This window comes from Loxodonta africana, chromosome 4, assembly GCF_030014295.1.
Source record: "Loxodonta africana isolate mLoxAfr1 chromosome 4, mLoxAfr1.hap2, whole genome shotgun sequence".
In the NCBI taxonomy this organism is placed as follows: Eukaryota; Metazoa; Chordata; class Mammalia; order Proboscidea; family Elephantidae; genus Loxodonta; species Loxodonta africana.
In genome coordinates, this window is record NC_087345.1 from 26,571,508 (window position 1) to 26,595,781 (window position 24,274).

General features: G+C 39.9%; 1 protein-coding gene across 1 annotated transcript; it reads right to left on the reverse strand.

Moving 5' to 3' along the window:
• Positions 1-4,068: 4,068 nt before the first annotated feature.
• HSP90B1 (heat shock protein 90 beta family member 1) lies at positions 4,069-23,088 on the reverse strand. The gene is made up of 18 exons (XM_003405300.4): positions 22,916-23,088; positions 21,849-21,951; positions 20,967-21,108; positions 20,130-20,246; positions 18,578-18,909; positions 13,442-13,553; positions 13,057-13,176; positions 12,199-12,315; positions 10,142-10,279; positions 9,982-10,059; positions 9,800-9,865; positions 8,665-8,934; positions 8,186-8,431; positions 7,281-7,417; positions 5,427-5,505; positions 5,182-5,337; positions 4,818-4,931; positions 4,069-4,357 (listed from the first exon to the last, which is right to left on the reverse strand). Exons 1-18 carry the CDS (start codon positions 22,962-22,964, stop codon positions 4,328-4,330), a joined length of 2,406 nt encoding a protein of 801 aa, XP_003405348.1. The 5' UTR covers positions 22,965-23,088; the 3' UTR covers positions 4,069-4,327.
• Between the last annotated feature and the right edge of the window lie 1,186 nt (positions 23,089-24,274).

Below are 24,274 nucleotides of genomic sequence, written 5' to 3' on the forward strand. Positions count from 1 at the left end.
CAATGCATGAGCATTCTCATTTTTCCTTCTGGTTGTTCCATTTCCATTGATTTAGTTTCCCTAACCCACTGCATTCTCACCTTTGTTTTTTAATTTTGTTGTTGAGAATATACATAGCAAAACATATGCCAGTTCAACAGTTTCTGCGTGTACAATTCAGTGACACTGATTACATTCTCTGAGTTCTGCAGCTATTCTCACCTTCCTTTTCTGAGTTGTTCCTCCCTCATTAACATAAACTCACTGTCCCCTAAGGTTCCTGTGTAATCTTTCTATTGCTGTTGTCACTTTGATCCCATATGTTGTTGTTGTTAGGTACCATTGAGTCGGTTCTGACTCATAGTGACCATATGTACAACAGAACAAAACACTGCCCTGTCCTGCGTCATGCCCACAATCGTTATGCTTGAGCCTGTTGTTGCAGCCACTGTGTCAGTCCATCTCGTTGAGGGTCCTCCTCTTTTGATTCCATATGGATAGTTCTTAAAAGAGCATAATGTTCAATGCAGACATTTTTACTGGTTAAGCTGAACTATTGTTTGATTTTAAGTTTGGCTTTTTTTGTGTGTGTGCTTTAGGTGAACATTTATAGCTCAAGTTAGTTTCTCATTCAAAAAATTCTACACATACTGTTTTGTAACATTGGTTGCAATCCTTCACAACGTGACAGCACTCTCCTGCTTTCTATTCCAGGTTCTCTTTGTCCATTTGTCCAGGTCCTGTCTGTTCCTGCCTTGTCTCGTCTTTGGGCAGGAATTGCACATTTGGTCTCATGTATTTGATTGAACTAAGAAGTGTTCCTCATGTGTTATTGTTTTATAGGCCTGTCTAATCTTTGTCTCAACGGCACTGGAGTTAATCTTTGTCTGAAAAGTGGGCTTCAGGAGTGGTTTTAGCTCTAAAAAGTGTGCCCAGAGGTCATAGTCTTGGGGCTTCCTCCAGTCTGTCAGACCAGTAAGTCTGTTCTTGTCAATTTGAATTTTATTTGACATTCTTCTCCCACTCTGTCTAGGATTCAGAAGTTTGACATTTGATTTTTTTAAAGGAATCAGAAAGTTTCCTAGACACTAATCCAGTACTGCAAATCCAGGTCCCTAACTTTTCATTTTAGTTTTGAATATCATGTGAGATAGAATTCCCAAAGGTTTCAGGAAGGATACTTTATGGGTTGTCTTGATTTAGATAAAATTCTTGTTTTTAAACTATGAACTAATCCCATTAATTGAACTTGGTATGTGGACTTTTTCTCTCTCATTGCCAAATTGACATTTCCAAATTCTAGTTCCTGCTAACTTTAATATATGAACACCAAATTTTTGAGCTTTGATAATGCACTCACTGTGTAGATACCACCGAGGAGCTCCCTCATCAGTTTCTGGAATGAAGGGCTGGGGCATGGCTCACTTTTTGCATAAAGAAAAGATCTGCCCCTTGGGTCCAATTTGTGCACACGAGGAGGACCCTCACTGCTGTGGATGAATCAGCGGACCATACTTTCAGCACCCCCGTACCTTTCTTTTACAGGTACGAAGAGTGATTGGTCTGGCTATTGAGTAAAAGAGTTATGATTTGAATCCAAATCTCCTACAAGAGAATGACTTCATGAAGGTGAAAAACTTTTTATAGCTATTAAAATAAAATTTTACCTCAAGTGAAAAGGCCATCTTTATTGCGTTGATTCTAAGTGACTTTCACCAAAGTATTTTTTTTTCCCCTTTTTTTGAGGTTGACCTATTGTGAAAAGTACACATTGTGGTGTGCACCACCCAGATTCTTCAAGGAAAGGCTTGTCGCCCCAGCACAAGGCGGGTTGTCAGTGGACAGTCTTCAAGTGTCAGCCCTGCAGGGACTGTCTCAGCTGCAAAGCAGCCTCGTTCACAGTCAGCCCTTCCTGAGTCCACGTCCAGGCCTTACCATGTCAGCACAACATGGGCAGGGTCAGCCCTGATGAGCCCCATTTGAGCTCCAGAACTTCCCATGGGGTTGGCTGAGGTTGCCTTTGGAGCTACACCGCAGCTCATCTCCCTCTGCCCCATCCCATTTCCTTTCCTTCTGCAGGTATTAATGCCAAGGGCATTCCTCAATAAATGTCCTGTACACTGAACTCCATCTCGGAATGCTTCTTGGAGAGCCAAATCTGTGACATACATACACTAAAAATTAAAAGTAGTGCAAGATTACAACAAAAAATGGTCCGAGATAGAACCATTGCACATCCTGTTTGGTAACTAAATTAGGTCAGTTGAACAGTTTGTGTGCAAGGTGTATATGACATAGATGCTTTTTATTTTATAAATGAGGGAGTATAATTCCTTTTGCTTCCTGCTGGAAGCAATGCAAGTTTAGATTTTTTAATTGGAGGAGTGTTGAGATGGCAAAAGGAACCCTGTTGGTGCAGTGGTTAAGCACTCTGCTGCTAACCGAGAATGTTGGCGAGCCCTCCAGCTGCTCCGTGGGAGAAAGATGTGGCAGTCTGCTTCCATAAAGATTTACAGCCTTGGGAACCCTATGGGCAGTTGGACTCTGTCCTATAAGGTCACTGTGAGTCAGAATTGACTTGATGGCAATGGGTTTGGATTTTGGTTTTTGGAGAGGGCAGTTTTAGATGCCAGTAATTTAATGCAATCTGATGCTTTAAGTTGTGTATCATAGCAATATTAAAAACGGTAATTCATGGCAGACAAAAAATTGAAAGTAGCATAACATTGTTTCATAAAAAGTTGTACCTTAATTATGTTTATCTATGACTGACCTGTTTTTAACGGGGAAAAGCACAACAGATTTTTAAAACATACATTCACGTATGGAAGCTGGTAATTTCAAAGTGCTTATTTTTTTTAACCCTAGAAAAATACCTTAAAGCAGGGGGAAAAAAACGTATACGATGAACAGAAACACTGGAAGCCCAAAGAAGCGTACTAGATTATCAGGAAAGCTATGAAGACTCTTAACAAAACTTCCTAGTGCGTAACATTAGGTTCCATAGAATTTTCTAATACAGATAATCTTTGGATATGCAGCTGATTTAAGACACCTTACCTCCTCTCCTAGCCCACAATAAAAAGACTGCCATTTGGGATGCTACAAGACTAGTGAAATCAGAGACATTTTCTCACGTAAGTATATTTCAAAATAGCTTAAAGGGCATCTCCACTGAAAGCCTATAGTTATCTCTGGCTAGTAGAAATATGGGTGATTTTTAAAAATGTTTTATTTTGGAATAATGTTAGGTTTACAGCAAAGTTGAAGAGCTCCCGCATACCCCTTATCCAGTTTGTTTCCATGAACATTATTATGTTACCGTGGTGCGTTTGTCTGAAGGGAGAAACCCAATGCTGCTTATTTATAACTACACTTCCATTTCACCAGCTTACCCCAGGGTACCACACTGCATTTGGTTTATGTCTCCTTAGTCCCTTTCTGGTCTGTTTTTGGTTTTCCTTGCTTTTCACAACTTTGACAGTTTTGAGGAGTACTGGTTAGGAATTTTATAGAATGTTCCTCAAATTGGGTTTGTCTGGTTTCTCATTAGGCTGGGGTTATGGGTTTTTGCCAAGAATACCAGAGGTGAAGTGCTGTTATCATCATATCCTGTCAGGGGGTACATGACATCTTTGGAAACAAGCCGGTAAGTCCACCCCAAATTTAAAAAGGAGACAGGAGTAAATTCTACACCCTGGAAGTGAGAATATCTGCAAATACTATTTGGAATTCTGTAAAGAAAATGGTCTTGTCTCTTCTCCCTATGAGTTTTAATATTTAAAAAAAACTTCTGATAAACATGAATTCATTGTGTAAACAGAAAAAATACACGATACATGATTTTTTTTTTTAATCACTCAGCTATTAGGTTGTTGTTCGTTGCCATTAAGTCAATTTTAACTTATGCCGACCCCACGTGTGCAGAGTAGAACTGCTCTATAGGGCTTTCAAGGCTGTGACCTTTCAGAAGTAGATCGCCAGGCCCATTTTCCGTGGCACCTCTGGGTGGGTTCAAACCGCAAACCTGTCAGCTCAACCATTTGCGCCACCCACAACGGATTATAAAAACACAGGCAAGACACTAGGTATTTGGGAACTTTTTATACACATGACAAGATTTTACACCAAGAATAGTCAGTTAAATAGTACAAATTTACATTCATGAGGAATGTTAAAAAAAAATTCAACTAAAAAACCCACTTCCTCCTGTGACCCACAATCCCAACGTTTTACAGTGCAGGGGAGAAGGGGGTGGGGGGAGCATCCAAAACAAGTCTCTCCCAAAAGAAATGACTTCAATTTCACATTCCCTCTCAACACAGGATCCAAATGGTGAGAGTATGATTTACAATTCATCTTTTTCAACTGTAGATTGCTGTGAAAACAGAAAAACCAGAAGACATTATAAGCTAAGCACACAAAACCCTAGCTTACAGAAGGTTCATAAATGGAAACAACAACTTAAATGGGCCCAGCTGATTCCAGCTACTTCAGCTGTAAGCCACAACTTCAGCTTGCTTATCTGCAAAGTAATTTAAAACCCACCAGGATCAACACCCCGGAAAATGAACAAAAATTTAAAACAGCCCAATGTTGCTATATAGTAAGGCAGATGCAAGCAGGAAAAAGTGTATAGAAACACCATGGGCTAAGGAAAAATCTGTTTTAAAACATCGAAGAGTACATACATGAAATGATTTGCTCAAACTCGTGAATATGGTATTAGATGCCTATTTTTAGGCAGGTATCTGTAAAACCCCATCTGATGTCTCTAACACACAGTCCTAACTCTGTCACGTGGTATTCTAGAATTCAAGCCCCACTCTTGGCTATACCTTTGTTTCTTGTTCTTCTTCGTCTGTTCCTGCATCTACTTCTTCTTCTTCTTCTTCGTCTTGCTCTGTGTCTTCTGTTGTATCTTCAGGTTCTTCTTCGGGTTCTTCTTCCACCTTGTGGACAATGTTTATGACATTTGTGAGCCCATTAATACCTTGGATCTATTTTCACTTTGTTCATTTACATGTTTAAGATCAGAATTAACTTCACTCCTGTTTATTCAGGACTGCAGAACAAGCCCTTTACTAGAGTTAACAGTTAAGCTATATCACTTAGTCCCGGGAAGCCTATTCTCAAAGAAAGAGAGAGAAAAAAAAAAAAAAAAAAAAATCAGCCTATGTGAGGGAAGCTGAGAATACAAACCTTTGCATCAGGGTCAATGTTTAAGCTGAGGCGAAGCATTCTTTCTATCCTCTCTCCATATGCTTTTGTGTCTGGTAAAAGATAGCCTGACCGCAGTGTTGCTGTTTCAAACAAAACCACAGCGAGATCTGAAACTGTTTGGTCATCTTCATCTTCCTGAAATGCAAGAAGCCGCATTTGATATAAAAAATACAAAGTATTCAAATTAAAAGGGGAAATAAGAGGACGGTGGTAGTATTACCCACCTTAACCCGTCGAAGCATGTCTCTGATCAGTGGATGTCTGGGATTAATTTCAAATGTTTTCTTCTGACTGGCATAGTAGCTGTTAAAAGGGATAAAAATGGACATTAACAAAACAAATTTTTAAGGGTCCATATATTTTCCTTATTCTATTACTAACTTTCATAATTACACAGAAAATAACTCTTGAAAAAAAATCATTATGTCCTTATATTGATTGCTACATCATGCTTTCCCTTTTAAGGGGGGACAGCTCAGATAAGATGAAAGTGTGAAATAAAAGGAACTATTTTATTCACTGATGAATCACGGGTGCCTAGAACTCTCTGCTGACTGTAAATGTCTCATTCATCCCTCCTTATCTGTCCTTACTGTCTTAGTCACAGCTCTGTCTCTCCCCGAGTTCTGAGAAGTGCTGCTCAAATGCGACCTTCTCGGTGACTCCTTCGCCGATACACTTCTTTTTCCTGAGCTCAGCTCCGATGCATCCTGAACACACCTTCGTGATCATCAGCATTCTATTGCTGGTTGTTAACATACTCGCTCTTCCTGCAGCTCAAGCTCGGATGGGAGGAAGCATGTCTGTCCCCACCTCCATGTACCCACTATCTACGCAGGGACCTGGCAATCTGAGGGCTTAGAAGGCTATGACTTGCTTTGTTGTCCCGATGAGCGTGAATGCCACAGAGATAGTAGATATATCCACTTCTGACCACCAATATAAAATGGACACAATAGGATAATTAATCACTTATTGAAATTAATATTAAGTGGACATTTACTGACTGGATGCTACACGGCTGCACTGGGATATAAGATAAACAGAACACTTTTTTTCCACCTGGAATTTATAATCTAGTCAGGAGACAAGACATACAAATAAGATGTTTTAGCATTTTATAGTATAAACATACATCAAAATGCCACAATATTAATTACAATGGGTGTATATATGTGTGTGTGTATATATATATAAAGGTACGTATGTATAAATAAAATTTTTTAGGGAGTTTCAGAATTGTGGCAACAACGGAGAAACTACACTTATGAGAAACAGTTTCAAGAAGAATCCTTAAGCTAGGCCTTGGGAAAAAGTAGGACTAGGTAGCAAATAAAGATATTCCTGGTGGAGGAGGAGAGCATAAAAGCAGGGAATAAGTCACTTCCAAGGCCACTGCTATGACATTAAAAATACAGACAGTACCAAAAATCTATTTTTTTCTGGAACCCTGGTGGTGCAGTGGTTAAGAGCTCTGCTGCTAACCAAAAGGTTGGCAGTTAAAATCTACCAGCTGCTCCGTGGAAACTCTATGGGGCAGTTCTACTCTGTCCTATAGGGTTGCTATGAGTTGAAATCGACTCAAGGGCATTAGGTGAAAACCCATTTTACCTCCAGTACTTCATCCTTTAGTTCAAATACTTGCTAAGTTGCTGGTCTTTTACCCTTTATTTTATGGGGCATACTCTGTGAGATATTTTAAAAAGAAACTCACTTGAGACATGTCCTCATCATTAATCTCATCTGTAATGTAAAAAGGCCAGATACTAGGCCTAGTGCCTAACAAAAATAAAGACAATATAGTATAGTATGCCTCACAGATTAAGAAAATTTGTTTTTTTTTTTAATTTGAATATAAGATATTATAAAACAATAAATCACAAATCTAGACCTTTATCAGTGTAGCAGGAATCCCTCTGTCAATTTGTGTTGTCCACCTAACATACGCCTAACCTATAGCAGACAGTGGTGGATGCTTCAAACACACAATTCATCTGTGTACAGAAGCTAGCTTTATGTCCTAAAGGAAGGCTGGGTAAGAGCTAACAGTTAGCAGGGACTTTCCCAAGGATGCTTACTTTGTAGAGATGTCCTTGCCTGTTTGGTATGCTTGGGCCTTCATAATTCTCTCCATGTTGCCGGACCAGCCATACTGGCTGGCCACAAGAGCACATGGGGACTGGGTCAGGCGCTGAGATACCACAGCCTTTTCAATCTTAGGACAAGAAACCAAAAGTTAGAGACATACAAATACTAGTTAAGGCCCTTTAGTAATTGTATTTCAACGTCTTAAGAATCTATCACTTAACATAAACATGGAAGCAGATTATTAATGTACTTTTCATTCAGGTTTAGGAATTTTTAGGTGACACTGTCATTTAACAGGAAACCCTGGTGGCGTAGGGATTAAGAGCTACGGCTGCTAACCAAAAGGTAGGCAGTTTGAATCCACCAGGCACTCCTGGGAAACCCTATGTGGCAGGCCGTTCTACTCTGTCCTATTGGGTCACTATGAGTCTGAATTGACTTGATGGCACGGGGTTTGGTTTGGTTTGTTTTTTGATCATTTTATAACAAAATCTTTCAGTCAGAAATAAAAATACTTAACCATCAACTTTTTAAAACATAACACTTAATTTAACCTCTAAAACTGATTATAAAAAAATTACAGAAGCAATATATTAAAGCTATATTAAATATATCAAAACTAAAAAAACAAAGTTTTCAAAGTTAAGAGTCAGTATCCAGATAGAGAATAATTTTTTGGGGGGTAGGTATTATTATTTCAATTATTTCTAGTTCATAAATTTTAAGGTCCTCCTCCCAACAGTTTATCCAGATTATTAAATGTTATTCTCTCATTCCTTTTAATGGTAATGTATAATATTCCATCACAGAAATAAGAAAGTTTAATTTGCTGGCAAAACAAAAAAAATTTTACAATGCAGGTGCTAAAATTTTTAGTTTGTAATTTCCAGAATACCTTGTCCTTAAGGGCTTTATCCTTCATCCAGTTGAGCAGTGGCTCAAATTCTTTCTCAACTGCTTCACGATTCTCCTTAGTTTTCTCACTTTCATCAAACTTCACTCCTTCCTTGGCAACATTCTGGAATCTCTTCCCATCAAACTCAGGGAGGGCCTGAATGCAGTATTCGTCCACAGGTTCTGTTAGATAAATCACTTCATAGCCCTTTTTCAGAAGTCGCTCAACAAATGGAGATGATTCCGCCTACAAAATTAAGGGAAGTGAAGTTTTTCAAGCCTAGCTTTGTTCGTCCTAATAGCTACTTTTGTATCAACCACCTCATTTTACAGATAAAGGATTAAGAATGCAGAGAATCTAAGCGACTTTCCTGTTAATGACTGACCAGGACTCATTACTCCAGTTACAATTAGTTCTTCGAGAGTCAGCTATAAATCTCAAACTACATACCAGGATCCCTGACAGAAAGAGTTCCTCACCTCTTTTCTACTGGAGCCAGCCATGAAGTAGATTTTGTCCTGCTTTTCCTTCATTCTTTCCACATACTGATCTAGACTAGTAATGTCAGTTGCATGATGAGAAGACTGGAATCGGAGAAGTTTGGCAAGACGTGTTCGATTTGAGTGGTCTTCAATCACACCAAGCTTGATGTTGGTACCAAATTCTTTCCAGAAAGTATCATTGTATTTCTCATCAGCAATCTTCTTGATCATATCCAGAGTTTTACGGACAAGCTTCTTTCTAATTACCTAAAATAAATTAATAAAATAGAGAATTATTTCAAGTATTTGAGAACCTCCATTATGTAAGACACCAGGGCAGTTAGTAGTGGTCAAAGTAGATACAAAGACATGGCATTGCTGCTGCCGTTCATCCAGGGGCAGGGAATAGTGGAGTGCTATGTTGTTGGTTCTGTCAAGTCAATCCCAACTCATGGTGACCCGTGTGTATAGAGTAGAACTGCTCCACGGGGTTTTCAAGGTTGTGACCTCTTGGATGCAGATCGGCAGGCCTGTCTTCCATGGTGCCTCTGGGTGGGGCTGAACCACCAATCTTCAGTTAGCAGTTGAGTGCTTAGCTGTCTGCACCACCCAGGGACTCCTACGTTACACCAAGCCAAAACTAAGTTGTCAGTGGAAATAGTCACAAGATTATATTTTAGTGTTTCTATTCTAACCCTAGAATTCACCGATAACCCCTTTCTAGGACCTAAATAAATCAGACAAACAACTTTCAAATAGTTTTATATTTAAAAACTAAAAAGTCTTCAGATGATAAAGACTGTGGAAGATTTTTTAAAAAAAAAAAAATTTGGTAAATGGATGGATGTGTGATACAGCTGTACGGCACAATGTTAATCACAGACCGGGGCAGGTAGTGGGTTTATATGGGTGTTCATTATACAATTCCTTCAACTCTTTTATGTTTGAAAATCTTTATTAAAAACGTTGGGGGAAAAAGAACCAGTTTCTGAGATCTGATCATTTTAGAGTAAAATGAAGTTCTTCATCTGGCACCAAGGACGAGACTCAATCTGATGACTCCACTAATGGAGCTTGTTCTTTGAACCCCAATCAAGAGCAAAGCAGCCAGACTCTTCCCTGAGGCACTTACTTTAAGCAGTTTATGCTGCTGAAGAGTCTCACGGGAAACATTCAATGGGAGGTCATCAGAGTCCACCTTCAGGCAGCAAAAGTAATTTCAATGAGCAATAAAATACTGGAAAAAACCAATCGAAACGAAACAACAAAAAACATTGCTAGGCTCTCCTGTTCCCCCAATCTCCAGATACTTACAACACCCTTGACAAAGTTAAGGTATTTGGGCATCATATCATGGAAGTCATCTGTGATGAATACTCGGCGCACATACAGCTAAAAAGAGACAAAAAAGTCACTTTCTGGAAATTAAATACTTTCAAATTTTAAACTCAGTTTATACGACTTAAAAACCCACCTTAATGTAGTCACTCTTCTTAGATCCATACTCGTCAAACAGACCACGTGGAGCAGAAGTGGGCACAAATAAAATGGATTTGAAGGTAACTTCCCCTTCAGCAGTAAAGTGGATATAGGCCATAGGGTCTTCACTTTCCTATGGGAAATTGATATCTTAGTCATTCAAAAGGCACAGGAAAAAAGCAGTGCAAAGGCTAAACAATTTATTAAGAGGTACACACTCATTTTAACATTTAACGAATGAAAAAGTTCCCTTACCAAAAAACAAAACAAGGGGGGAGGGGGGATGGCAGGAAGAAGAAATGACTAAGATTGCTATTCTAACTAGCTAGATACTGCTGTTTTGATAATGATTGTTCATAGCAGCGCTCCATCTCCTAAAACAAGGGGAAGGATGGTCTGAGTTTAGGTTCTTTTCGTGTGAAAGAACAGGGCAGGAAAACCACCACCCTATCTAAATGACAAAAGAATGCAGGTAGGAGGCTCTTTCATTTAATACACAGCATTTCAGAGTGTGCTACTACAAAAGGTACTGAGGAACAGGTTTCTTCCACAAAATGCGACCTATAGCAGTGGCTATAAACCAAACCAAACCCAGCTATAGAGGTATGTAAATAGCTATAAAATCCATTACTGTATCCCATGTGGCTGTTGAGCACTTGAAACACGGCTAGCTTGAACTGAGATGTGCTGCTGAGTGTAAAATACACATCAGATTTTGAAGACTGAGTACAAAAAATAAAATACTTCTATTAGTAATTTTTATGTTGATTACATGTTCAAAAATCACTATTTTGGATATATGGGGTTAAGCAAACTATATTATTAATTTCACCTGTTTAACTTTTTAAATGTGGATTTTAGAAAATTTAAAATCACGTATGTGACTCATTATATTTCTAACAGCTGCCTAGATAAAAGCAAATTTATATATGCTAGAACTTAAAAGAATTCACGGGAATAAAAGTGGAGGCAGAACCAAGGGTAAGTCTTGAGGGGTGAAGCTTATGGGTGGATGCTAAAACAAGGAAAACAAAAAAGGTTAAGTAATAAAACAGATGGAATAAAAGAGGAATGAAGAAATATAATCATAAAATATTACATTTATCTATCCAAGCTAAGACCATTAACTTACTCTTATTTTGTACAAAATACTGTTTCAGGAACATTAACTTGAAATAACCTTAATGCTAGTTTTGAACTCTTACAAGTTATAAGAAGGGATCAGTAAAAGAAAAAAAGAGACAGGGAAACAAAGACTTAGTAATTATTGCTTAGGTGTATGACTTCACAATTAAGTGTTTGATGCCGCTATAAACATGCGCTTTAAAGATCACATTAAAAGCCATTCAGTAACATGATTTCATGTTTTAGGGGTTTTATGGTAGAAATCAAACATCTACCCATGCAATCTTTGAGAGTAACGGATATCCAGGGCATGCAGGTGGTGCTTAATCCTCTTCTGTAACACACAGCCCCCTTTGGCAATCTGGTGAAGCCTACAGACTCCTCAAAGTAAGTATTTAAAAAAATGCACAACAAAACACACAAGAAGGGAACCGATTGCACCGAAATAGCTATAAAACTTAAGAAACACTTCTGATCTAATAGCATGTTTCATCGATACATTAAGTGCTAGCATTGATTCTAACAGCTATTGTAATTGTGAAGTAACGAGCATAGAAATTCAACTTCTGTAAGAATGATGTGCTCTGGAAACCCATTACTTGCAAAGACTATTCTTCTTGTGAGACCTCAGGTGAAATGTAAAATGGTTTCATAACATGAACAGAAAGAAAAAAAAAATTCTTACTATTTTACATAAATGTGATTTTAATTATGAGTAAATAACTTAGATTTTTTAACACATGACTATTTCATCCGTACCCCCTACACAGGTCTAGCTGGCCCACAGGCTTTATCGGATCTCTCATTGACAAAAGTGATCTGGGACAGACATCTCAGTTTTCCTATACCATATTCACCTGAACTAATAGGGTAATATTCTGTCTACTCATTAATAACAAAGCTAATATATCCTAAAGTAATATTTACCTTTGAGAATGATTTGTAGAAAGCTTTGTATTCATCCTCTTCTACTTCTTTTGATGGTCTCTGCCATATCGGTTTGATATCATTCATAAGCTCCCAATCCCAGACGGTTTTTTCAACCTGAAATTATAGTACTTGCTTAGTCTCTTCTAGCACTCATTAAGGGCTATACTAGCAATAATCACTACATTTCAAAAAAAAATACGCAAAGCACCAAAAGATGCTTCTAGTCCAGTATGGTTCCTGACAACTAGATCAAAATTTTGAAAGCAACAAGTTTTTCTTTCAATATTTAAGACTCTGATATTTAATATTAAAAGGCAACTTGCTGAACATTACAATTGAAAAAGTCAATTAGGTTTATTCTTCATTGTTATTTTTTGCTAGCTAAAACATTATTTCTTGAAAACATTGTTTTCAGTTGGAAAAATACATATATAGTCCTATTTCTTATGACATAAAGAAATCCAACGTTTTACAATAACTATCTCTAAAAAAAAAAAAAACCACCAATATTTCTATCTACTCTACTACTGCAACAAGCCAGAGAACTTTTTTGCAGTTAATCCTCCATGAGACAAAAAAGGATGCAAAAACCTTTTAAGATTTTAAAACCCAAAACATTTTTAAGCTACCAGTCCTAGGCCGTGTATCTTCATAAATCTTAAGTCAGAAATCTTCATAAAAATGACCCGTGTTTGCTATTTAAAACTTTCTAGATGGGGAAAAAAGACAAACGGAGACCTCGTTTTATTAAAAGTTGGCCCTATGAACCTACCACTGGAAAAACTGGACTCTAAGGATTAAAAAAAAAAAAAGCTTGCTGCAAATCAGTGTGTGTACATTACAAGCTAAACTTACCTTTTTAGTTTTAGGTTTCTTTTCTTCATCTTCTTCTTCTACTGCAGCTTCATCATCAGATTCTTCTTTTTCCTCTTTTGTTGATTCTTCTTCTTCCACTGGCTCCTCGACAGTTTCAGTCTGTTGAAGTAGGAAGTAGAGTTGTGGTTAGACTCATTTGTTTAATAATTCTGATTTCGCCTATAGAATATGAAACAAAACTACAGCTCCAAAAATAGGCCTTTAATGAGAAAACTCAAGAGTATCCTGAACTGAAAAAATTACATATAACCTTCATTAAGTGTTAAATATTCAAAAGAAAAAAAAAAAAGACAAGGAAAACAAAGATTTAGTATTTAGGCAAATGTGCCAAGATAATACACATGAATTACCAATATAGATTTACCTTGCTGCTCCATACATAAATGGGAAAGTTAATGAACTGTGAATACTTTTTGACGAGATTTTTAATTGTATCCAATTCAAGGTAATCAGATGCTTCTTCTTTTAAAACAAGGCTGCAAAGAAAACAAGATGTTTACAGGTAAAACAGCCACAATTTAGAAGACCTGACTGTAAACTTGTCTAATACCTCCACAACGATACTAACAACTGACAGTTCTGTGTAATCCAAGATGTCCCATTATTCATGTTAAGAACGCTCTCTCCAACACCAATAAGGGTTTAGGAGTGGAATACAACAAATATGGGTATGCAAAAAGGAAAAGGCTTCCTTGCATTCCCTCAGGTAGATTTTCATTTGAGGACCTGAAATTTTAAGACAGCTCAAGGTGAGAAAGCACTGGAAAAAATACAATTACATGTTCTCTAACAGCTCTTACTCTAGTACCCCAAATCAAATGATTATTACAGACAGCTGTTTAAGTAAATAAAAATGTGCTCTAAAAAATACTCAGAAAGTTAATCTGAATTACTATTTATATCTGCACTGTCCAAAAGGATAGCCACGAATTACATGTGGCTTTTTACATTTAAATTATTAAAATAAATTCAATTCCGTAGTCACAATGGCACATTTAAAGTGCTCAATATTCACATTTGTTTAGTGCCTGCCATGTTAGACAGCAGACATATAGGAACATTTTATTGAACAGTGACAGTTTAAATAATCTCAACACTGATAAATTTCCCATTACTTACTCTTCTCCCTTACTGTCCCTTCTGCAAATTCTTCTCCCACCCCCAAAAATAACAAATCACACACATATGTACTTTCAAATACAGCTAGTAGCCCCTATCTTGATGTCTGTGCTCCCAACAACTGTGGGGAATGGTACATCCACACATTTCTCCCTGTTCTCAAGAGGCTTGTAGTTTAGTGGTACATGCCAACATGTAGACAGGCCATGATCACACAGCCTCAGGAGGTGACTAGGGCTCTGGTCTCCGAGCATACATTCTAGCGATATGGGGGTGCAGACTCAAGTTTAAGCTGCTGCTTAGAAATCTTAACAGAGGTGTTTAAAAGGCAGTTAAGATAATACAAGCACAGAGCTCAGTAAGTGAACTCCAAACAACAGATCAACAATACTTCTTTTGGAATCCATTAAGAAGTTTTGCTGGGATACAGCCTTGTCCACCTGTTTATGTATCATCTATGGCTACATCCAAGCTGCAACAGCAGAGCTGTGACATGTGACAGAGACCATATGGCCCACAAGTCTAAAATACTTACTAGCTGCCCCTTTAAGACAAAGTTTGCTAACACAAAATCTAGACTAAGAATGTAAATATAGTTTTGAAGGCCCTGAGAAATGGCACCTGAGGCCATGGCAGTGGGTAAGACTGCTGGCGGAAGACAGGATAATGAGAAAAGGGCTAAGGTATAGGTTAGAGAATATCAACATTTAGGAAGTAAACAAAGTAAAGAAAAAAGCGAGGTCAAAGAAGCTCGGTGCTGGGGGGGAATTGGTTTCAATGAGTGAGCTGTTAGCTGTCATGGAGCTGGCCCATGACACACGGTGACCCCATGTACCATGGTGACCCCATGTACAATGTAAGGAAAAGTTGTCTGGATCGGTGGGGATCACTGTGATTCCACAGGTTCTTCAGAAGTTAACCGCCAGGTCTTCCTTTCTAGTCTGGAGGCTCTGCTGAAACCTGGCCAGCATCATAGCAACATGCATGCCTCCATTGACAGACAGGTGGTGGCTGCGCGTTAGGTACACTGGCTAGGAATCAAACCTCGGTCTCCTGTATGGAAAGTGAGAACTCTACCACTGAACCATTAATGTTCCCAAAGCAGCAGAAAGCAAATACTAAAGAAAACACAAAACAAAAACTAAAACAACAACAAAAAAACTCACTGCTTGATGCATAGGTGTGTATTATTTTCTACACTTTTCCATCTTTCTCATTGTCTATTAAAAAAAAAAAAACAGAATTCAATGGGTTCAACAAGGATTACGGATGACTTTTATCAACAGAAAGGTTGTAGATGAAGCCCAAATACAGCGGGCTAAGGCATAAAAGAAGATGAAGTAGCAGCAAAGGCAAGTATGCTTTTTTCAAGAAGCTTGCTATAAAGAGAAAGGAAAAAAGAGCGTATGTGGAAGACAGAAGGGCCTATAGCATGTTTTTCCCCACAGAGATAGACTTATGCACGTTTACACACTCAGGTGAGGGAAAGGGTGACTCTAATAGATGGGGGAGGGATTCATTTATGCTCGGCCTCTATTAAGAAGAGGAGGCACCAGATCCGAAGTGGAGGGATTAACTTGAGGAAAAAATGCAGAACACCTCTTATGGAAGGAAGGATAGAAGCATTACATCGGTTAACATTACTGGATGCTAAGCACTTTTCATCATCTCATTTAATCCTCACAAGATCTCTCCTAAGAGTACAGCAGCAGCTATTTTAGGGGAGGGAACAGAAGGAGTAGGCAGAAAACTCAGTGGTCTGAAGGCTTCTATTTTATTAGTTAAATATGAGGCGACATATGTGGGGCACGTTCTTGGCCTCAGCACTCCCGTGCTTTGTCTCTTTCTTTTTCCTTTGGCCACTGAAGACTGTCAGTTCAATTATGCCATCATGTCCTCTTGCCCCAGAACTTCTAATTCTTGCTTGGTAGAATTACCTGCACTTCCCATCTTTCCCTTCGGGTTCTCAACCTAACTTACCACTGTTCTCAAAAGGTGTTCTGATATCTTTTTCCTGAAAAACTACAGTGTCCCCTTAGCTTCTTCTCTGGCATTTGTCACTCTGAAATTACTTCATATTCTCCTTTCCTCACTAGACTAGGCCCTGTAAAAGCAGGGACTATGTTGGTCTTAATCTCCATCGTAGCCCTAAACTCTAACACATAATAGGTACTCAAATGAGAGCTCACTGAGTGATAGGGTAGGAAGACTTTTAAGAGAAAGGAAAATCTTACAAATTTCATTTACTGATCACACACGCATGCCACCTGCATAAAACTGTCTTCATTACCCGTAATCATTCATATTTAAGCTCTGGAGATGGGGCAGAAAACAAAATGCCTGCTTTCATGGAGCTTACATTCAGATAATTTCTCCTGTTTCTTAGCACCCTAAAACATTAATGTTCTTTGGGACATCACTTTTCTCTTTTTCTAGTTAGAGAGTCTCACAGTATTACAAACTAACAGACATGTGGTTTAAGGAGGAAAGGTTGAGTCAGGGTTGTATCCTTTCACCATACTTATTTCAGTATGTATGCTGAGCAAATAACCCAAGAAACTGGGTTTTATGAAGACAAATGGCACATCAGGATTGCAGGAAGACTCACTAACAACCCGCATTACACAATGACACAACCTTGCTTGCTCAAAGTGAAGAGAACTTGAAGCACTTACTGAAGAAGATCAAAGACCACAGCCTTGAGTATGGATTACACTTCAATATAAAGAAAACAAAAATCCTCACTACTGGACCAATGAGCACGATCATGATAAATGGACAAAAGACTGAAGTTGCCAAGGATTTCATTTTACTTAGACCCACAATCAACACCCATGGACGCAGCAGTCAAGAAATCAAACGACATATTGCATTAGGCAAACATGCTGCAAAAAAACCTCTTCCAAGTGTTAAAAAGCAAAGATGCCACTTTTAAGGACTAAGGTGTGCCTGACCCAAGCCATGGTGTTTTCAATTGCCTCACATGCACGTGAAAGCTGCATAATGAGTAAGGAAGACTTAAGAATTGACACCTTTGACTTACGGTGTTGGCGAAGAATAACGAATATATCATGGACTGTCAGAAGAACAAACAAATCTGTCTCGCAAAAAGTACAACCAGAATGCTCCTTAGAAGCAACGATGGCAATACTTCATCTCATGTACTTTGGACATGTTATCAGGAGGGACCAGTCCCTGGAGAAGGACACAATGCTTTGTAAAGCAAAGGGTCAGCGAAAAAGAGGAAGACCCTCAATGAGATGGACTGACACAGTGGCTACATCACAATGATCATGAGGATGGCACAGGACCAGGCGGTATTTTGTTTTCTTGTACATAGGGTTGCTATGAGTAGAAACCAACTCAACATCACCTAACAAGTCAGAGATCTGATTTATCTACAGTCCTCTAACACCCAAGCCCACTATGCTAAACAGAGGGCACTAAGATGTAGTTATTAGTGAGTGGTAACTCCTAACGCAACAACAGGCTCAAGCAAAACAACAACTGTGTGGATGGTGCAGGACTGGGCAGGGTTTCATTCTGTTGTGCAGGCTAGCTATGAGTTGGAGCCAACTTCACAGCACGGCACCTAACAATGAGACTTGGAAGGAGCCCTGGTAGCACAGTGGTTACAGCACTTGGTTGCTAACCGAAAGGGTTCAAACCCACTAGCTGCTCTGTTAGAGAAAGATGTGGCAGTCTGCTTCCCTAGAGTACAGCCTTGAAAACCCTATGGAACAGTTCCACTCTGTCCTATAGGGTTGCTATGAGTCACAATCAACTTGAGGGCAATGGGTTTGGCTTTTTGGTTTTAATGAGATTTGGAGATGTGAATACTAAGGTAAATTGGAAACAAATTAGAAAAATCCTAAAATACAGTCAACTAATTAGATTTCACCAAAAGAATATTTGTGACTATGAAGACAAAAAATGTTAGCTTGTAGCCTGAATTGGTCAAAATAACAGGGATAAGCTTCTTCCCTACTTGAAAAATTTTAAATCCTTAGTGTTGGGAAATTTTTAAACTATGAATCAAGGGGAAAAAAAAAAAAACTGGAGCTGCAGACACATTCTCTTACTCACTTGACAGGACTGGACAAGTCCCTAACCTTTGAAATGGAAATTTATCTCCACGATGGTAAAATTAACAACAAAAAGCAAAAAGCTGCACGGTCTACTTCAGTGTTACAAGCACCAAGAGATACAGTTCGAATCTACCACACGTTCCTTGGAAGCTCTATGGGGTAGCTCTACTCCGTCCTATAGGGTTGTTATGAGTCGGAATTGACTCGACAGCAATAGTTTTTTTTTTGTTTGTTTCTTCTCTGCAACGCATACCCTAGACTATTAATTCTTACTAGGAATTAGTAATACTCACGTAATTGTGGTTCCCCGTCCTAGAGTGTTTCCTCTTGGGTCAGCAATTACAGAAAATTCATTGGAATCCGATTCCCAGATGTGCTGGGTATCATTGTTGTGTTTAGATGTGACAATAACCTTATCTGCTACAAGGAAGGCAGAATAGAAACCAACACCGAACTGGCCAATCAATTCGGAGGTTGACTGGCCTTCTTCTTGTGCCTCGGTCATTCTGTTTAAAAACTCACTGGTCCCAGATTTGGCTATAGTACCAAGGTTTTTAACCAACTCTTCCCTGGTCATTCCTACACCAGTGTCTGTGACGTGTAGCAGGTTCTTCTCCTTGTCACACTAAAATCAAGATAAGAACAAGTATTAAGCCTGCTTAAGTATGGTGTGCCAAGTAAATGCTGAGCTAGGAACTGAGAACTTACTAGCTCTGGGCCACATCAATTCTAATATAGAAAATCAAATTGAGACATTTTCCTCTATACAGTATTTTCTGAGGTTTTCAGAAAGTACACATCCTAAAATGTAAGCATTTTTCTTTAAATGAGAAAACTCCTGTTTGATCTAAACTGTGCTGGTATACATCAGTTCAATGATTTAAAAACAAAATTTTGATGTTCAGTACTTTGCTATGAGATACTATCAAAATAGAAAAGGCGAAGACTGGTCTAAATGTCACAGGGCACAGGTTGACCTGAAAAACAAAAAAATGTTTTGCCTTTTCTTTGATAGAAAGTAAAAGTGCCCAAAATGTGAATGACTGCTGTATTTGTAATCTGTGGTGATCATTATTGTACACTAAATATTCCCAGTTCTCTGCTGTCCAGGCACATAGCAGGATTATACTTGGTCCATTTATACTTGGGTGAGGCTATGTGACTAGTTCTGGCCAGTAAGTAGCAAGTGGGAGTCATGAGTGCTGCTTTCAGGCTGGAGACTTCAATGGGTGTGAGACCCTCCTGAGCTCTCTCTGTACCATGGCAACCAGCTACACTCCAGATGGTGGCTGCTCAATTAGCCTGTGTCCTGGAATGAGAATGATGCAGAGAAAAAGCCATAGGCAGCATCTGATCGATGATTTAAGCCAGGAGTTGGCAAACCTTTTCTGTAAAGGGCCAGACAGTAAATATTTTAGGATTTGTGGCTTATATGGTCTCTGTTGCTCAACTATTCAACTCTGCTGTTAAAGCACAAAAGCAGTCCATAGGTAATCCATAAACAAATGGGCATGGCTGTGTTCCAAAACTTTATTTATAAAAACAGGTAACGGGATGGATTGGCCCATAGGTTGCAGACTCCTGACTTAGTCTCTGAGATTTGGGAACTGTTATTGTGCAGAGCCCTAGTGGCACAGTAGTTAAGACTAAAAGGTCAGCAGTTTGAATCCACCAGCTGCTCTTTGGAAACTCTATGGGGCGGTTCTACTGTCCTACAGGGTCACTATGAGTTGGAATCAACTTGAGGGCAATGGGTTATGATAACCCAGCCTAACTTTACTGACATGGATTCCCTATCTTTAAGGATTCTTTTTGCTTTAAAAGAAAGAAGTGTTTTAAGCTTACCTTAATTTTGACCGTTAGCTCCTCATTTCCAGAAAGAGCGTTTTCATCAGTCAGTGATATTAGCCTTATCTTATCTAAAGCATCAGAGGCATTTGAAATCAGTTCTCTCAGGAAAATCTAAGTGGAAGCCAGATTTAAGACACATTTAGGTTAGCCTCAAGATATACAATACAATGAATTTCATGTCAAATCCATTTTCTCTTCTTCACCCAAGGAATACTTCTCCTTATGGTACTCTCTTGGTAAAAAGAGGACTGTAGCATCTACAAGGGATACCTGAACTGATAAAAGGCAAAACTCTATTCACCTACCAGTGATCTTTATGTTTGCAATAAGTGAGGCTCAGTTTGCGTGACTGTGATCTTTATGTTTGCAACAAGTGAGGCTCAGTTTATGTGATTGTCTTTAAGACTCAAAACTACTCAGCAGGCATGATCATTTGTGGAGAGGAAAAGGAAAGAGGAGGGAAAATGTCTAACATTTCCCACTTACCTCCCTAAACAATATGGTAAGCATCTAGAAGCAATCCTTACACACACGGATATTTAAACCTCACTAACCAGTGCGTGGAGCCCTGGAGGCACACTGGTTAAGCGTTTGGCTGTTAACCAAAAGGTCAGCAGTTCGAATATATCAGTTGCTCCTTGGAAATCCTACAGGGCAGTTCTACTACTGTCTTATAGGGTCACTATAAATTGCAATCGACTTGATGGCAATGAGTTTGGGTTTTTTTGCTTTTTAATTAGTTACATGGAATTACTGTGAAAGTAAATTTACTGTGAGACTAAGTATACTACATACAGAGATAAAATACTACCTTAACCACACGACGCTTACCTCTTTGTTTTTATATAATGAATTGATGATAAGTTTCATCATTCTGTTAACTTCAGCTTGGAAGGCAAACTTTTCAGATTTCTCTCTAAGTTCTCTTATTTGGGATGCATTTAATCCATCCAATTGAATAGCTTCTTCCTCTCTAAGAAAACAGATAAGCAAATACTGCATTACTTAGTTCCCCACAAAAACTTCAGATCTGTGAGGACAGCATTAAGAGCCTCCGATGACTGTCTCGAGGGTTAAAAGCATAAAATGCAAACCTTTATAAAATGTTACTAATCCTCATCTCATTATTATTGTAACACAATAGTAGGTTACCTTTAACACTTAGTTGGAAACATTCAGCTCTTAAAACTGCCAGGAAAATAACCCCAACTTTCCTCCACTGAACAGCAAAGACATAACTCACAGCAAGGTCTACAAAATTGTCATGAAGTCTGAGGTCAAATGTACAAACACTATTCAACAGATGGAAACCCTATCTTTTTTACTACTAAAATGCATATACCAAAAGAGTTGAGGACAAAACCAACTGAAGTTTATGGGGCTAGTATTCGGCAATATAGCTATCAAAAGGAATTAATTCAACTTTGATCAATCATTTCTAGAGATAGGTGATGATGGATATATTGGGAATCAGAAGATCCTATGTACAAACATACACAGCCTTAAAGTGCTCTCTGACTGCTTTAGGTATTTATAAACACCAGCTGTTACACTTTATCTCACCATGAGTTAAAATAGACTGGAAGGCAACTAACAACCACAACACTTTATCTAGTACCCTTGGAGAAGAGTTACAAAAGTAGCTTCTGTATTCCACAACATTTATCAGAAAGTCAAGAGGGCTTATCTGTATAGTTTCAAATGAACACAAACCTCTGTACTACTTCATCGTCCGTCCTAGAACCTTCTCTACTTTTACCCAGATCCTCTTCTACAGTACCATCCACATCGACTTCATCATCTGCTCGGACGGACCCTGAAGGAAGATTTAACACCAGAAAACTCTTAAATATATTATTGCTTCGTGTACTTCTCAGAAGGAGTATGACCAAACAGGGCAAGGGTAGTACGAGTTGCAAAATTTAGTTGGCAAACAGGGGAGGTGGAGATGAAGAATGGATCCACTAGTTTAAATACGCAACGTAAACCCACTGTCAGCATATTTCTTATTAACGTTCAGACGCTGAGGTCCCCCAACAGATTTTGAAACATGGAGGCAACCATCGCTTCTAAATATAGCCCTCCGGTCTTTGCCGAAAAGATTGATACTAAGACCCTTCTACATCCACACGTGTTACGCGCGCAAGCCGAAACACGGCCTCCAAACTGACCAAGCCAAAACTTAGGGCTTCGTTTTCACAGGTCAAAATACAAAAATATTTGTGCAACCTATGGCGAGGGGAACTGAAACGGGGCCCGGGGGCTTGAGAAGCGGAAGAGACGTTAAGAATCTGGGTCCAGCAAGACTGAATCAAACACGCAGACAGGTCCTTCCCACCGGGTCCAAGGCCCCACGCTCCTGAGTCCAGCATCTAAGAAAGGAAACGTGCGCTCGCGAGGAGTCCAAAAGACTGGGGCGGGGGTCCTCAAGCTCAGATGGTCAGAGATCGCAGAGACTGACAAAAGTCCTCTGGAAAGGGCGCCAACAATGTTCCCGGGTGGGTGGGACGAAGCCCACGGGCCCCACCACGAGGTGGCTGAGACCTCTGGGTGCGGATACTATGAGCTCAGGAGATTTAAATGACTTTGCTCTCTTTTTTTTTTCCAGAGGAAAGGGGTAAACTAAATTCCGTATCTTTCGAGGAAAGGCGACTGGCCCCTCGGCCCATCACAGCTTCTACTGCCCCCCTCCCTGGTTGAACACCCCCAGAACCTTCGAGAAACTACTACGCTTGAGCAGGGAAGGCATCGGGGGGCGCCTGCTGCCCCGGATCACTCACCAACGGTCAGCAGGACGCAGCAGAGGCCCAGCACCCACAGGGCCCTCATGGCGCGCAGCCAGTGATAGGTTTCAAGTCCCTTTGGATCACAGGAGCTGTCTCCACGCCTCCAACCCAAAAGACTAGCTCCTCACACCTCAAGCCGCACGGTCCGCCCACTACCCCCACGCAGGTCGGGCCGCTTTTCTCCCCCACTCCTCTCGGGCGGGGGACGGGAAACACGAACCCACCAATCACGCCGCACCACGCACCCCGTGTACCCAATGGGAACCCGTCGGGGGGACCGTTGTCTACCAATCGGAGCTGTCCAGGTGCGGTGTCCGGTGCCCGAAGCGTGTCTCCTTTCGATTGGTCATCCGTAGCCTCTTTTCTCCAATCAAATGTCTCCGCGGGTTCCTCACACGCAGGACCGCCCCTTTGCCTGGGAATCTTTGGCCCCTAAGAGAAACCGCCCCATAAACGTAAGCGCGGAACACCCCCATCCTTTAAGAGGTCGCAAGGGAACTACTTCCGGTTCCTAGAGCGCGTTTACTCCGTGACCAAGGGAAACGGTATCCATGGCAACGCGTTCTTTACCATTTCCTGTCTATGCATAGAATCACTTTGGAAGAGATTCTAGCGCTACTTTTCTCTCAGCTTTCTACTTGGCCGTTCTTCTCGGAAAAGAGAAACACGTGAGAGGTTGAAAATTCCGACCGCTTTTCATGGGGGTGGCGATAAACTACAGTTCCCGGCATGCAACATATTAGGGTTTCACTGTAATGAACACTGGGAATCGTAGTCTGTGGCTCTTTCACATTTTTCCAGGGAGGTGTTGCGGTAACTGTGCTGTGTGCTTTAGAATCTACACTTCTTTCTGATTGTGTTAGAGATCTGTGCCTCTTGGAGAAATCTCCAGTGTACACAGCCTTTAGAAGTGGGCCAAGGCCTTCCTGTGACCCCGAGTCCGAGCTCTCAGAGTCTGGGCGCCGCCTCAAGGTTCATGGACGCGCGTTTCTGAATCTGGCTTTTCCTGCGTCACTTGGACAGCCTGGGCCTTCATTCCTTCTCCCTGATTTGGTTTACAGAAGCCGAGGTGGTAGACTTTTTTCCCCACCTGAGGCAAATCGTGAACCAGTTCGATGTGCAAAGGTGGTGACCAAGTAGTCCTTGAGAAGCGTAGTCATAAAGTCCATTCTAGCACAGAAAAGGAAGCAGCTTAGTTTAACCGGTGCAGGAGGATACACCTGCGGATGTTTGAAAGCAAAACCTGTGGTGCAGCAAATGAGAAAAAGAGTGCGGATTTGTAACTTCACTGAAATATCCTGTCAGCGTTCAGAAAGACAGAAAAAACCAGGTGTCTTGTCTGTGAGGGAAGCC

Coding starts and splice junctions, on each gene's coding strand:
- HSP90B1 (XM_003405300.4), bottom strand. CDS start 22,964: ATGAGGGCCCTGTGGGTGCTGGGCCTCTGCTGCGTCCTGCTGACCGTT. Junction 10,060..10,141: donor AGAAGAGTGACTACATTAAG/GTGGGTTTTTAA, acceptor GTCTCTTTTTAG/CTGTATGTGCGCCGAGTATT. Junction 5,506..7,280: donor GGCAAGGACATCTCTACAAA/GTAAGCATCCTT, acceptor CCCTTTTAACAG/CTACTATGCCAGTCAGAAGA.